This window comes from Sorex fumeus, unplaced genomic scaffold (genome assembly GCF_029834395.1).
Source record: "Sorex fumeus unplaced genomic scaffold, SorFum_2.1 ptg000015l, whole genome shotgun sequence".
NCBI classification, from domain to species: domain Eukaryota; kingdom Metazoa; phylum Chordata; class Mammalia; order Eulipotyphla; family Soricidae; genus Sorex; species Sorex fumeus.
Window position 1 is genome coordinate 19,022,629 of NW_026606072.1, and position 16,611 is coordinate 19,039,239.

Below are 16,611 nucleotides of genomic sequence, written 5' to 3' on the forward strand. Positions count from 1 at the left end.
TCCATAGTCATGAAGAAGAAAGAAAGTGGGGAAAGTTTAGAATGACAATAGCATACAATTATCCTGCAAAACCTCTGAGCAGTTTTAAATAGATAGTATCTAACAATGACAAACCCTTTATATTGAATTACAAAATTCTTTGACAGGTAGTGGGGAGACAATTGGGGAGAATGAAAGTGGGACCAGAGTTGACAAAAATACAATGATGGAAGATCATGAGCACCTTGGTGATGGTAGTACATCAACACTATTAACTTTAACACTATTGTAAACATATTATATAAACTATATTATTTTTTCAAAATCAAGGTATTTGCTCATTTTGACTCTTGATTTGTCTTTGAGGGTTTGGAAATAATCTTTCAGACAGAACTACTGAAACTGAAATATATATATGTATATATAGATATATATATATAGAGATCGGGCGCGTTCAGGGTGATATGGCCGTATATAGAGAGGGCTGGAGCGATAGCACAGCGGGTAGGGCGTTCACCTTACAAGCGGCCAACATGGCCGACCCGAGTTCGATTCCTCCGCCCCTCTCGGAGAGCCTGGCAAGCTACCGAGAGTATTCGATATGCCAGACACAGTAACAACAAAGTCTCCAATGGAGACGTTACTGGGCCCGCTCGAGCAAATCGACGATCAACGGGAGGGCCTTTACCTTTTACCTTTTATATATATAGAGAGATATATATAGATATAGATATTTAGGCTTTGCTCTACTGGGAGGGTACTAGTATATTTAACAAAATGCAACTTTCTAGGAAAGAGAAGGCATGGACTGTGTGGATCATCATCAGCTGTTTGTCAAAGTCAACTGAACTTCCGATTTCAGAGTCTTCCAAACTGCCTCGCTGTCACAGAGACTTTCTCTCTCGCAATCTGATCTTATTTCACTTGTGGATGTGAACAGCATGGCGTCTAAAATCAAAACGGGGTTTAGTGACAACTTTTGACAACTTCACTAATCACATACAATTAGGGGCAATCTTAGCAGTCTGTTCATTAGTTTAAACAAACATAACAGTATGTTCCATGGTACTTAAATTTAGATGAATGAAATGAATACATAACAACAACAATAATAATAACTAGGGGGTATGGTGCTGCCAGCAGGCCAATCTGTACCTGTGAGGTGAATGCATAGCAGCCTGATGGCACCATCAGACTTTCAGTACCCCAAAATTTCTGCTTTGCCTTTGGCCAGACCCCAAAAGCTTGGGGAAAAGTTTACCAAGAAAGTAAACTGCCAAAAGCTAGGTATGTGGGAGACACACCCACAAACCACCTCGGGCTCAGCTATATAATTGGAGGCAAGGCCTCTCTGGTTCCTGATCGAGTTGCTTAACCATGATCCCAGAGACTCAGAAATGAATCTCGGAACCCAAAGGCTTTTGGCAGAAATGTGTCCTGTTCTTGCAGTAGGTTACTGGTGCTGGGCCACTCAAGGTGGGAATAGGTTTCGTACCTTGGTCTGTTCCCCTGGGCGGCCTGGTGACCACCATCCTCCAGAGGCCACAGGACAGTCAGGTTTGGACCTGCAGTGACGAGACACGTGGGGCCTCACCAGATGGGAGTGGAACCAGCCCTTTCCTCCCCATCCCAACGAGATCCCAAGTCACCGCCTATAAATGGCCTCTCTGGCTCCTGATCAAGCAGATTAATGGCCATGATTCCAGAGACTCAGAAACAAATCTTAAAACCCAGTGGCTTTTGGGCAGAAATGCATCTGGACTGCATACAAGGTGGCCACTGCCTCAGAGCTTATTGGAAAGCCAGGTATGAGCTGGTGGTGACGGGGCAACTGCAGTCTCATGGGAAGGGGGACGATACCGGTTCATCCTTCATGCCCTACCGAGGTCATGAGTTGCCCCCATGAGCAGCTCTCCTACATGGCCATGGATCCAGAGGCAAAAGAACTTAATCCAGAGCCCGGCAGCTTGTGGAAGAAAAGTGAATGGACCATGGGTTAAACTACAGTGCCATGCCTCCCTGGGAGGGAAGGGGTGTCGCTTTCTTCTGCCTTCCCCCAGCCCCCCGGCAGCAAGGTGGTCACCGCCTCTTATAGGAAAGCCAGGTATGAGCTGGCGGTGACAGGGAAACTGCAGTCTCATGGGAAGGGGGGGGGGGGCGATACCGGCTCATCCTTCACGCCCTACCGAGGTCACGAGCTGCCCTCCACGAGTGGCTCTCTAGCACAGTCATAACACCAGATGCACAGAAACCAATCTCATAATTATCTGGCTCTTTGCAGAAATCCAAAATCATTATATGACATTATATGATTCTCATACTAGCTATAGAAAACAAAGTATTTCACAATGCCTTTTCAGCAATTCTGATTGTTGGGGGGGAAATTCTAAACAATAATGGTGCATCTTTTGTCGAAATAATGAATGCAATCAATGTATAGAAGAGTTAAGTAGAAATCATCTGCCTCACAGGCATTGGGAGGGGTGGGAGGGGGTATATTGGGGTTCTTGGTGGTGAAAAATGAGCACTGGTGAAGGGAAAGTTAAGATTATTTCCAAACCCTTCTATGAAGGGTAAGGTGTTTGATCATTGTATGACTGAGACTTAAACCTGAAAGCTTTGTAACTTTCCCCACAGTGATTCAATAAATAAATATAAGAAGAAAAAAATAGTAACCATTATTATTTTATTTCATTTTATTTTATTTTGAGGGGTCTACATCAGAATGTGCTCTCAGATTACTCTTGGCTTTGTGCTCAGGGTTCACTTCTGGCAGAGCTCTAGAGAACCATCTGTAGTGCTGGGTAGTTAACCTAGGTTGCTGTGTGGAAGGCGAGAACCTTACCTGCTGTACTGTCTCTCTGGCCTCATACAGAATTATTTATGAAATGGTGGGTCCAAGTTTCTATAATTGGAGTCCTTTCTTTTCTTGTGAAATTCAATCTGGGGTTTCTGGTTCCTCATTAATATATGCATTTTTTTCTGTTGGACTGTTATATTTTGGTATTAAAATTTTATTTACTTACCGTTCATTTTCAACGCTATTTAAATTTTTGGAGCAGTGATTCATACTTCTATGCATGCACACAGTCTTATTATAGTCATAACCAAAGTTCTAGCATCATTATTTGGTTCAGTATAATTTTAATGGGTCAAAAGGATAAAAATGAGATATTTAAAAAGCTTCTTTTATAAACATTGGTTTGATAATTTTAATTATATTGCTTTTTTTGGTGGGAATTCCAAGAAGAGCTCAAGTAGTGGAGGACCACCAGGGCCAACTTGGTGGTATTGAGGCTGGGGGAGGTGGTGGTGCCAGAGTTTGCTCTCAGTTTCAGTGTTCCAGTGTGTGCTTTGCATAGGCCTCTGATCACAGAATCTTCAGCCCCTTAGGTAACCTCTTGAACTGGTACATCAATTTGTCTAAGTATTCACAGTTAAATAGGGTTGCTTTACAAGCAAAGAAAACCATCCATTTCTAAATGAATGTAAGACAGTCAGTGGTACCACCTGGATTAGAGCATTTCTTTCTTTCTTTCTTTCTTTCTTTCTTTCTTTCTTTCTTTCTTTCTTTCTTTCTTTCTTTCTCTCTCTCTCTCTCTCTCTCTTTCTTTCTTTCTTTCTTTCTTTCTTTCTTTCTTTCTTTCCACTTTTGTATTGAATCACGGTGAGACAGATGCTTACAAAGCTGTTCATGATTAGATTTCAGTCATGCAATATTCTAACACCCATCCCTCCACCAGTGTACATTTCCCAGCACCAGTGTCTCCAGGTTCCCTCCCATCACCCCTCCACCCTCGCAACACCTCTCTGCATCTATGGCAAGTGCTTCCCCCCTCTCTCTTTCTCTGCCTCTCTCTGTCTCTCTTTCTGTCTCTCTCTCTCTCCTTTTGGGCATTGTGTTTTGCAATATTGATACAGCAAGATTATCAAGAATATCACTTAACCTACTTTTAACACTCAGAGATTGTCCAGCGAGATCATTCTCAGCTAATATTGCCATTTCAGTCTCTTTTCTATCTTACCTACCCTCTGACCCCACACACTTGTGGTTAGTTGGGTTAGAGCATTTCTTATGCTCTAAAACCCAATTTAATTCAGAAACTGAGATTAACCCTTTGGTTTCTAACTCTTGAAGAAGAATTCCTAGTGCATCTGCCATCTCCACCACCATGCACCCAACTTAAAACTTGTTATTCCCCTTCTCACGGGACTGCACAGTTAGAGACTATTGAAACCCTCAAGTATGCGTACAGTTATCAGCTCACAGTGAAGAACTTAGACAAAACAGCCCCAGGACAATTAATGCATTTTTGCAAGATGCTATTAAGAGTGATGATGGTTTGTGCCTTTCATTTTTTTCTATTTAACACAAGTAACTGAATTCTTTCATCCAGTTTCCCAGGAGTAAGCCCTGAATACTGCCAACTATGACTCCCAAGCTATAAATCAATAAAACACAACGATCCCCCAAAACAATACCACCCCTGCAAAAAACTTAAAAGAAAGTTTCTGATAGTTCAGTAGAAATTACAACATAAATCTAGATGAAGGTTTAGATTACAGGTATTACATTGCTGACTTGTTTAGCCCTTTTCTATATTTTGGAGTGTAAAGGAATAAAGGAAAACATCATTTGCTGTACTTTATATCCATAAGAGAGAAACAAATTTTATTCAGAATAAAATCACTATGATAGAAAGATATCAGTAATGTAAGTGAAAAAAAAGAACTTGGATTCTTGGCAAAATCAGTCTTAAGCTGATAGAAATGAGTCTAACCTTTTCTTTCCTTTCCAACTACATCTCAAGATGAAGGTCTGTCGAGTATATTATAAAAACAAAATAACAGAAACTGAAAATGAGCAATAGGTGGATATGAGAAAACAACTTGTAGTCTTAGAGGGGTATGCATTTAGCTCAGTGAAAATGAAGGGTAACAACCTTAAGAACAAGGAAGGACCAGGAGGTCTGCTCCACAGCTTGGAAACTGGCCTCATATCCTGGGGGAAAAGGCAGCTCTGATAGAGAAGGGAACATCAAGTAAAGGATGTTGGGAGGACCCATTCGGGTTGAAAGATACGTGCTGAAAGTAGACTATAGACCAAACACGATGGCCACTCAATACCTCTATTGCAAACTATAACACCCAAAATGAGAGAAAACAAAAGGGAATGCCCTGCAACAGAGGCAGGGTGGTGTGGGGTGCTGGGGCGGGGGTGGTGGGAAGGATATTGGGAACTTTGATTGAGGAGAATAGGCACTGGTGGAGGGATGGGTAAATGATTATTGTATGACTGAAATATGAAAGTTCATAAGTTTTTAACTGTACCTTATGGTGATTCACTAATAAAAAAATTGAAAAAAAAAGAACGAGGAAGATTTCTTTTGATCCAAGCCTGGTACTTCTTGGTAAATAGGGTATAGACTCCTGGTTTCTTGGCTATACCACATAAAATATAACCTGTAGACACTAAGGCATAGAAGGCACCTTTGGGGGCTGGAGCAGTAGTACAGAGGATAGGGCGTTTGCCCTGCATATGGCTGACACAGGTTGAATCCCCAACATCCCACATGGTCCCCCAAGCACCACCAGGAGTAATTCCTGAGTGCAGATCCTGGAGTAACCCCTGAGCATCGATGGGTGTGACCCAAAAAGAAAAAAAATTAAAAAAAGAAGGCACCTTTGAAGACCAAAGGTCCACCAGTGTCACCGTGGGGAAGAAGAAAAGAGGCAGATACTTGGTGAGAATTTACTCAGCTTCTTTTTCTCTGTGTCCTCAGTGGTTCCCTAGCCATCCCTTTACTTGGTGGAGATTGTCTGTGTACCTGTCTCTGTCTAGGACTTTTGTTTGTTTTCCCTTTATCCATCTATCCATTTGTCTGTCTCATTTCTTTCTGTCTGTGTTACTCTTGTTCTCTAGGACTATATATACTTACATCCTTTGGCAAACAATTCACTTTGAATTTGATTCATTAAGAAATTTGTGGACATAAAGTTTAAAATAATCTACTGAATGTCTCTCTTAAAGTGGGGGGCTTCACTTTGGTGCTGATGACCCTGTAATCAAGTTGTTATTGAGAGTGGTAGATGAACAACACAATGGCAGGGACTGCATCAGTTCTAGTACATTTTCATCTGCCTTTTTGCATCTCCAGTCATTAAGCATGTACATTACCCTCAAAATTTTCCTCAAGGAACTGATTCTGATAACAAAACAGGTCACTGAAAATTTGTCAGGGGAAGCAAGATGGTAAAAGGTGTCCTGATACTTCAGATAGAGTGAGCTGGCTTGCAAATCCCAAGAGCAACCTTTGCTGCTATTGCTGCTACTGACAGCACAAACCACAGTCTTTTGTGCTCTGATCACTGATCATTGGTGAAAACAGGTGCTTGGGAGGATAGTGCACCACGCAAACATTTGAGCTTTGAAATCATCATTAGCCTCTCACAATAATGCTTAAGATAATCTGGAGCGATAGCACAGTGGTAGGGCGTTTGCCTTGCACTGGCCGGCCCGAGTTTGATTCCTCCGCCCTTCTTGGAGAGCCCGGCAAGCTAGCGAGAGTATCTCGCCCGCACGGCAGAGCCTGGCAAGCTCCCCGTGACATATTCGATATGCCAAACACAGTAACAACAAAGTCTCTAATGGAGACATTACTGGGCCCGCTCGAGCAAATCAATGAACAACGGGAGGATAGTGACAGTGAATCTAAAATGATAGTCGTATTCCAGTGACAAAATTAGTAATTTATTTGTGCACCTACCTGTCGCCTATAACATTAACGTATTTCCTGGCTTAATCAAAAACTATTTCAGGAAACAAAATATTTTAAAAAATATGATAGTTGTTCCTCTTAATCAATATTATTTGAAAGACACCCCTGCATATTTGAGATTTTTGCTCTTGAGTCTCACAAGACTTCTTAACGTAATATACCATTTCTATTTTTTTAAATTATTAATCATCTTCTAAAACCACCTGTGATCTGAGAATTGGTAAGATTTCTAAGGATGACTACATTCCTAAGAGGACACCAGTAACACTGCCAGATACAGTCTTTTATCTGGTTAACAAATGACTAATGAGTGCTTATTGTGCACTGGGGGGGAAGTGTTGTGAGTCATTCACATTTTGGTAGATGAAAAAGACCAGACCATGCTGTATAGGGATGGAAAAGATTTTTAGGGGAAGTTATGGGAATCCCATGCCTGTCCTCTCTGCAATGAGCCCAGGGGCAGGTTGTCACAGAACGCTCTGAGAAGCCTATTTGATAGACCCTCACCTGGCAGGAAATCTTCTGGCCTCTGGAGTCTCCTGCACATACCATGTCTTTAGTTATGATAGGATTGTATTTGTAATAACTTTGGCTGTTGCAAAGCTTTCTATTTATGACAATAACAGTCGCTTCTTGCAAAGTATCAGAAGAGGTTAGAATCTGGGGGCTAGTGGTTCCCCAGCCAGTAACCTGGCATTTTGTTCCATCTCTAATATCATCTTGGAATCTTAGATGAAGCAGCTGGAAATGCTTGTTGAGCATTGCATTTGTGTGAAGCTAACAGATAGAAAAGAGAATAAATCATCCTTTGTCCCCAGTGTTGTTCTGTCATGAGCCTGGGCAATGTATGTGTGGTCCCTCCATTCTAGGAATGCATGCTTCTTTTGAATCAACTTTGGTGGTAGTTTGCAGCTGCATTTGTAGTTGTTCCCTTTCTGCCCATGTTCTCCAATCCCTGTAGAGTTCAGTGATGCATTAGCAGGGAGCTAACCCGGAGCAGGAATTTCGCTCTGTCTCAGTAAACTGTTCTTTGGCCTGCATTGGCTGACTTTATGTGGAATAACATTTACAGGTCATGACTTTGAGGGCTGGGTTGTTTCCTGCTGGATAGGATCCTTGAGTATGAACTGGACTTAGTTTGGACTACACCAAGTATGGTCTAGACTAAGTTGTAACTCACTTTTGAGTCCCTGAAGTCACTCTCTTGGCTCTGTTGAATAAATATGGCTATTGTGTTTTTTACTTGCTAATGTTAAAAAAATCTTTGGGAAACAGGCTTTCATGTGGATCCTTGTGTCTGTTGAGATGATATTCCCCTCCCACACATATGCACATTATATTTCCTTTTCCTTGTACAAACACAGTTCTGATGTGCTATAGGAGAGCCGTATTTCTTTTAAGGTCCCTCAGTGAAGTAAGATGGGTCATTATATACTAGGTCACAGTCACAGCATTCCTGGGAGAAGGCTAATGAAATACTTTTATGTTGGTGGTTGAAAAGTGAAGTAGGTTGTACATGAATGTTGAGAAATTGAAGGATGAAGGAAGCAATGCTACCTACCTTAACCATATAATATAATTTGATTTAGGGTATGGTATAAATATTGTGAATGGTATTAATTTTTAATACCAAATGTTTGCTTAGAGAGCTCATTCTTTGAGAGGGAGTGTACTCCTAAAACTACCATGGAAGAAAGGCCTTTGGCAAACCTAAAAATAGGAATGAGAAAAGAAGCAATAGAATGATTCTAAAATTCCCCCCAGAAGTGAGCAGATATGATATAAAGGGTTGTACCTACAGGAATAAAAAACCTCCTGGGGCCAGAGAGATAGTATAGCAGGTAGGATGCTTGCCTTGCATGTGTCTGACCTGGGTTTAATCCCTGGCACCTACATATGGTTCCCCAAACACTGCTATGAGAGATCACTGAGTGTTGAGATAGGAGTAAGCCCTGAGCACATCCAGGTGTGGCCCCAAAACAGCCTCCCCCAAGCAACCAAAACAACAGCAACAACAGCAACAACAACAACAACAACAACAACAACAACCCAACCCCAACCCAACAAAACCTTCTTCAAGGTAAAACATTTAGAACTTGATGGAGTGATACAGGTCTTGATGGTCATGGATGAATGATATCAAAGACCAAATTACCTGCTCTCAAACCCACATCATTCTTACTCCCTGGCATTGCAAAAGAATTTCAGTACCCTATTATAAGTAAAATTCTAATTGACTGAGAAAATGATGTAGAAGAAATATTTCTCGAGTTTATTATTTCTATTCACCAGTGCCTTTTATGTCCTTTTAAAAACTGAGGTAAATATACATAACAGAGTCTACCACTTAACCATTTTAAAATGTAGGGTCCTATGGTATTAAAAACATTTGTAATGTGCATCCATCACCACCATCTATCTTCAGCAGTTTTCCATGTTTCCAGTGTCAAGTTTCTAATAACAGGAAGATCATTCTCCCCATGTGTCTATTCCAGTCTCACTGCACACTCCATTCCGGTCTCACGCTGCCCCTCATTCTCACCTCCTACTTTATCCCATACTAGTCTCTTCACCTAGTCTCAGCTTTAGTCGAGCCCAACCACCAAGGGTTGGGGGTAGCAACTACATCCAGGTGAGATAGCACAATCAATGTATTTAAAGCCCTTCTTTCAGGGGAAGCTCTTCGAAGACAAAGATCTCCTTTTGCTAGGAGATCCACTCAAGGGTGGAATTTCATATAAGGCTTTATTTCTCCTGTCCTTAGTCCATAACCATTTAAATAGTCACCTCAAATTTACTTCTTAATAATCTTTGTAGTCATTTTGTATGGATACAGTAAGAGATCTATTAAGCATATAGGGTGGCTCTCCTGGGGACATCTCACTATAGATCCCTTAGCAGGATTCTTATCCAGCCACTTATCTTTGGGTCATGGCAGAATTTGTCCACGATTGTGCTCTTAACTTATTATAAGTTTTATGGCACATGGCCTGTCCCATTTTGATGCCAGTGTAGCTTAGCACCTGCCCTGAGTACATCCAGTCTCTTCGTAGGGACACAGCTTTTGATGTTCTAGCAACTAAGGACAACTGAGGCTTAAGTTGAGTAGATATGGCAGATGCCCAGGAGTAAATATTATTCAGAGTCAATTAACTCCCATGAGCATATCATTAACTGTCTTCCTATGTCTATAAAAAAAGACATTGCTCTAAAGTAAACTATGCAAGGGAAAAGAAAAGCAGTATATCTCTTACAAATACAAAATACAGAGTCCTTAGAAGGATCTGACCTTACAAATCAGGTTTTGGTTAGGGGAAATGAATGATTAACAGAGAAAGCAGAGCATAGAAAAGTTAAAGATGAATACCAAAGAAATGGGAGTGGCTTCTGGGAGCATTGTGATGGGTATTACTCAGTAAACCTAAACTCCTTGCCAATGGAGGAGAAAGGACAAAACCAATGCTATCCCACACTGGAGTTATAGAGACTACAAACCAGTGGGAAGGAAGAGAAAAATAGCGGTTTACTGAAAACCACAATCCCAGCCCAGTACTATTCGTGTTTAATTAATGTGATTATTGATATAATTTGGGCTGAAGAGATAACACAGTGGTAGGGCATTTGCCTTGCACCCGGCTTGCCCGGCCGACCTGAGTTCAATTCCTCCGCCCCTCTCAGAGAGCCCAGCAAGCTAACGAGAGTATCTCGCCCTCACAGCAAAGCCTGGCAAGCTACCCGTGACGTATTCGATATGCCAAACACAGTAAGAACAAAGTCTCACAATAGAGACATTACTGGACCTGCTTGAGCAAATTGATGAACAATGGGAGGACAGTGCTACAGTGATATAATTTACTCTATTTTTTTTTCTTTTTGGGCCACATCCGGCAATACACAGGGGTTACTTCTGGTTCTGCACTCAGTAATTACTCCTGGTGGTGCTCAGGGGACCACATGGGATGCTGGGAATCAAACCAGGGTCGGCCGCGTGCAAGGCAAATGCCGTACCCACTGTGCTATTGCTACAGCCCCAAATTTACTCTATCTTAAATAAAATGACAATTTTATTTTATTCAACTGATTATAAAAATAGGCATATTTTGAAGAGTTGACATATTTTGAAAGGATTTCATTTTAATGTATGTCTTAAAGGAAGCCACATCAAATCCTTCTTTCCAAAAGGAAACTTATAAAAAGAAATCATTTTTTTGTTCATATATAAATATTTAATTACCACTTAAAAAGGAGTTCAAGGTAGATAGCAGTAAAAATATACACATTAAATATACTGGTTGGCAAAGGTTAACATAAATCTAAAAAGTCATAAAAATTACAGGAAAAGGTTGAAGGAGTGTTTCAGGATTGGGGATTGGGCATGTCACTAATGGGGAGGGCTGAAGTTTTCATATGGCAGGGCTGTGTCTGCTGGGGATTACCATTTTTTGGTTTTTACTAAAACAGTTTTTTTTTTGGTTTATGCTTGTGAAATGCAACTTTATTTGTTGAAAATTTCGTCTATTGCAAAATCAGGAGGGAGATGAAATGTCTCCTAGGACAAAGATTATATTTCCTAGGACTGATTCAAATTCAACACTCATTAAATCCAATGATTTGGAGAGCAAAGACAATACAAAATTCCCAGGACCAATGCTCTAACAGAAAAGATGGCTCCTTACGTAAATAACCAACACAGGAAGGCTGTAAGCTATAAATGCGGGTGTGGAAGATGAATTCGGACTAGGGAAAGGGTGCTGAGAAAATGGGTTTTCCTTCATCTTTTGCCAGTTTCCTTGATTAGTTAATGCCTTTGAAATATTTTGGTTATTTTTGTGTCCACTGGGACCTGTTAATATCAAAAACAACCCCATTCGACCATGAATGCTTTCTGAACTTTCCATTTCTGGACACCCTTCATCTGAAGATGCACAACAAAGGTCAATTTTCTTCTTGTGAGTGACCTGGAATTACCTGACTTCTCTAACTGCCCTTCTTAATTGACCTCAGGTCTAAGTTCATACAAGGTAAAAGTATTAATACCAATGTTTTTCATTTGTGAGGTAGGATGTCTCTCCATGGGTAGTGCTTGAGAAACCTGCTTTAGGGGAAGGGTTTTGTTTGAAGATCTTGTTTAAAAACTACAGTTTTCTGTATTCTTCTGTCCCACACAGGCCTTAGCTGGATAGGATTATAGAGAGCAGAACCACAGACTTATTTAAAGTAAGGCTTTTCATCATCTGATGAAGCTACAGACATGTAAGTATTATCTCTATTGACATAACAATAAACTTTTATTAGTGCTATATTAGTGGACAGGCTCCATACCTCTACTAGTGAAAGGGCCCTTTGAGGGTATAAAGTGGGTCATAATGAGGGGTACAAGGACTCAAACTTGAAAAACTTTTGTGGGGGTATGGTGCCACCAGCAAGTCAATCTGTACCTGTGAGGTGAGTGCATCAGCAGCCTGATGGTGCCTTCAGTCTTCCAGATACTCCAAAATTGCTGCTGTGCCTTTGGCCAGACCCCAAAAACTTGGGGCAAAGTTTACCAAGAAAGTAAATGGCCAGAAGTGAGGTATGTGGGAAACACACCCACAAAGTACCTTCGGCTCAGCTATATAATTGGAGGCATGGCCTCTCTGGTTCCTGATCAAACTGCTTAATGGCCATGATCCCAGATACTCAGAAACAAATCTCGAAATCCAGTGGCTTTTGGCAGAAATGCGTCCAGTCCCTGCAGTAGGTTACCGGTGCTGGGCCAACCCAGTTAGAAATAGGTTTAGTGCCTTGGCCTGTTCCCCTGGGCAGCCATCCTACAGAGGCCACAGGACAGTCAGGTTGGGCCTGCAGTGACGAGACATTTTGGGCCTCATGGGATGGGGGTGGCGCCTGTCCTGTCCTCCCCACCCCAGTGAGACCCCAAATCATCACCCATGAATGGCCTCTCTAGCTCCTCATCAAGCTGCTTAACGGCCATGATCCCAGAGACTCAGAAACAAATCTCAAAACCCAGTAGCTTTTGGCAGAAATGTGTCCGGACCCCACAGTAGGTTACTGTCACCGGGCTACCCCAGGGGGGAAAGGGTGCTATCCCTCTACCTGCTCCTCCTTGGTGGCTCAGTGGCCGCCATTCTCCAGAGGCCACTGGACAGTCAGGCTTGGGCCTGCAGTGATGAAACTTGTTGGGCCTCATAGGATGGGGGTGGAGCCAGTCCGGTCCTCCCTACCCCAAGGAGACCCCAAGTCGTCGCCCAGCCTCTCTGGCTCCTGATCAAGTTGTTTAACGGCCATGATCCCAGAGACTCAGAAACAAATCTTGAAACCCTGCGGCTTTTGGCAGAAATGTGTCAGGAGTATGCAGTAGGTTACTGTCACTGGGCCATCCCAGGGGGGAAAGGGTGTTGTCCCTCTGCCTGTTTCCCCCTGGTGGCTCGGTGGCCGTCATCCTCCAGAAGCCATTGGACAGTGAGGTCTGGGCCCGCAGTGACGAGACATGTTGGGCCTCACAGGATGGGGATGGAGCCGGTCCTGTCCTCCCCACCCCAACGAGACCCCAAGTCATCACCCATGAATGGCCTTTCTGGCTCCTGATCAAGCTGCTTAATCACCATGATCCCAGAGACTCAGGAGCAAATCTCAGAACCCAGCAGGTTTTGATAGAAATCCCTCCAGATTTAAGTGTTAAAATTTCGGAATTTCAAAATCGCGTGACCACTATTGCAGCCACGTGACATCATATGTTATTCATAACCAGCAATAGAAAACAAATTGTCTACTGTTGCCTTTTCAGCAGATCTGAGTGTTGGGGTAAAATCTCAAATAATAATGGTGGGTCTGGTGTCAAAATGTTGAATGTGATCAAAGTAGAGAGAGAGTAATGTGGAAATCATCTGCTCCACAGGTAGGGGGAGGGTGTGGGATGGGGATATACTGGGGGTTTTGGTGCTGTAGAATGGGCACTGGTGAAGGTACAGGTGTTTCATTGTATGACCGAGACTTGGACTCGAAGGCTTTGTAATTGCTCTCACTGTGATTCATTAAATAAAATTATAAAAATGAAAAAAAGTAAGGTGGAGTTCATGCAAAATTCAATCAGCTACTCAGTGGCTGAATAAATAGCAGTACTCCTACATAAAAAAAGAAAAGCTTTTGTGACTCCAACTCCAGCTTTTTTATGTCATCACTATAAATTTTGGTCCAAGCTCTCTAAACCTGCCTTGATCCTGCACAAAGTTTCCTCTCCAAGTTCTGCAGTGAAGGCAGGGCAACAATTTTTTGAGGGAAATAATGAAGAGAGGAATTTATGTAGCTGAGACTACATAAATTAGACTACAATTTGTTGTAGTCTAATCCCAGAAATATGAATGGATCATTATAATAAATCCTCTGTAGTTACTACACAAGCTATAGATAATAATATAACAATGTGAGTTGGAGAGAACAAGGAATAATACACTTTTTAATTAATGTAGCCAAAATGAAAAAGAAAATGGGAGTAAATTCAGGGTTTGACTCCTGAGCCCAGAGTTAGGGTAACCCTGAGCTCAATCCCTCCCATCATCCTGCCATGAGAAAAACAAACAACACCCAGTAATATCTATTAACTTATTGTGGTATGCTGGATTTTGTGCTGAACATTTTTAAACATTTTACCACCAAATGTGGCAGATGTTATAACTTTTTGTCAGATAAGAACAGTGAGACTTTAATAAATGAACAAACTTGAGAAAGTTCTGTGGGTGTTTTGTGGAGGCTCTAGGATGCAAATAGAGTAGGGGTGCGGTGAGGGTGGGGGAATTAAATATTAAGTTGGCTTGGATTAAGAACCTGAATCTTTGATCTTTCTATTGTGGAAACCTTGACTGATTTGTGATGAAGTGAGACTGTGTGGGAGGGAGTGGGACCAGAGTTTCATCTAATCACTGACTCAGCAGGGGAGAGGATGAGGCTGTTTGGGAGACTCAAGAAGGCCAGTGGACCAGCAGTGGTGAATTTGCTGCTGGAAAATTTCAAGACTGAAAGATTATGTAGGAAGCTCTTGGCAGTATTGCTTTTGTAATTGGCACAGCAACTAACTAAGGGATTGAGATGTGATATGAGGCACTGGTGGTTGGGAACTGAGAAGGGAGGGAGAGAGGAACACCCCAGACTTGGCCTTCTGCACCTTTGAGCACAAGAGGGGTCTGAGGCTAGTAAGCAATTCCAACAGGACACTTGAGAGAACATGTGTGGAAAACCATCATTGAACTATTTCACAAATATTTTGGATTTTGTAAAGTTTAATATTTTTTCCAAGCATTAATCTGCTTACATTTTTACACCAAGTGTTCTGTAGAGGAAATCGATCCACATATTCTGGAGTGCTCTAAGTCCTAGCCATTTTAAGTGATGTTTAGCAAAAGTTTTTTTTTTTTTTAGCTCCAAGAACTCTCTCCAATCCTTTTATAATCTTTTTCCAATTAGACAGTTTAAAAATCCATTTCTAGGGGGTATGGTGACACCAGCAGGTCAATCTCTACCTGTGAGGTGAGTGTATCAGCAGCCTGATGGCGCCTTCAGACTTCCAGATACTCTAAAATTGCTGCTGTGCCTTGGGCCAGACTCCAAAAACTTGGGGCAAAATTTACCAAGAAAGTAAACGACCAAAAGTTAAGTATGTGGAAGACACACCCACAAAGCACCTCTGGCTCAGCTATATGATTGGAGGCATGGCCTCTCTGGTTCCTGATCGAATTGCTTAATGGCCATGATCCCAGAGACTCAGAAACAAATCTCGAAACCCAGCAGCTTTTGGCAGAAATACGTCCGGTCCCTGCAGTAGGTTACTGGTGCTGGGCCACCCCAGGTGGGAATAGAATTTGTGCCTTGGTCTGTTCCCCTAGTGGTCCGGTGGCCGCCATCCTCCAGAGACCATTGGACAGTCAGGTTTGGGCCCTCAGTGAGGAGATACGTGGGGCCTCATAGGATGGGGGTGGAGCTGGCCCTTTCCTCCCCACCCCAATGAGACTCTGAGTCACCGCCCATGAATGGCCTTTCTGGCTCCTGATCAAGCTGCTTAATGGCCATGATTCCAGAGAGTAAGAAACAAATCTCGAAACCTAGTGGCTTTAGGAAGAAATGCGTCTGGTCCCTGCAGTAAGTTACTGTTGCCGGGCCACCGAAGGGGGAAAGGGTGCTGTCCCTCTGCCTGCTCCCCCTTGGTGGCTTGATGGCCACCATCTGCCAGAGGCCACTGGACAGTCAGGTTTGGGCCCGCAGTGACAGACACGAGGGGCCTCACAGGATGGGGGTGGAGCCGACCCTTTCCTCCCCACCCCAATGAGACCTCGAGTTGCCACCCACGAATGGTCTTTCTGGATCCTAATCAAGCTGCTTAACCAGAGACTCAGAAACAAATGCCGAAACCCAGCGGCTTTTGGCAGAAATGTGTCTGGACCTCGCAGTTGGCTATTGTCACTGGGCCTCCCCAGGGGGAAAGGGTGCTGTCCCTCCACCTGCTCCCCTTTGGAAGCTCAGTGACTGCCATCTGCCAGATGCCACTGGACAGTCAGTTTGGGGCCCGCAGTGACGAGACACATGGGGCCTCACGGGAACCGGGTGGAATCGGCCCCTTTCTCCCCGTCCCAGTGAGATCCCAATTCGCCACCCATGAACGGCCTTTCTGGCTCTTGATCAAGCTGCTTAATGGCCATGATTCCAGAGACTCAGAAACAAATCTCGAAACCCAGCGGCTATTGGCCAAAATGCTTCCGGACCCCACAGTAGGTTACTGTTGCTTGGCAACCCCAGGGGGAAAGGGTGTTGTCCCTCCACCTGCTCCCCCTTGGTGGCTCGGTGGCCGCTATCCTCCAGAGGC

At 42.9% G+C, this 16,611-nt stretch overlaps 1 protein-coding gene across 1 annotated transcript; it reads right to left on the minus strand.

Moving 5' to 3' along the window:
* Nucleotides 1-802: 802 nt before the first annotated feature.
* Nucleotides 803-16,405, minus strand: GZMK (granzyme K). The gene is given in 7 exon segments (XM_056112029.1): nucleotides 803-927; nucleotides 5,353-5,469; nucleotides 5,663-5,693; nucleotides 7,266-7,535; nucleotides 8,316-8,383; nucleotides 8,386-8,468; nucleotides 16,344-16,405. Coding segments are annotated over 7 exon segments (756 nt in total).
* Nucleotides 16,406-16,611: the final 206 nt, after the last annotated feature.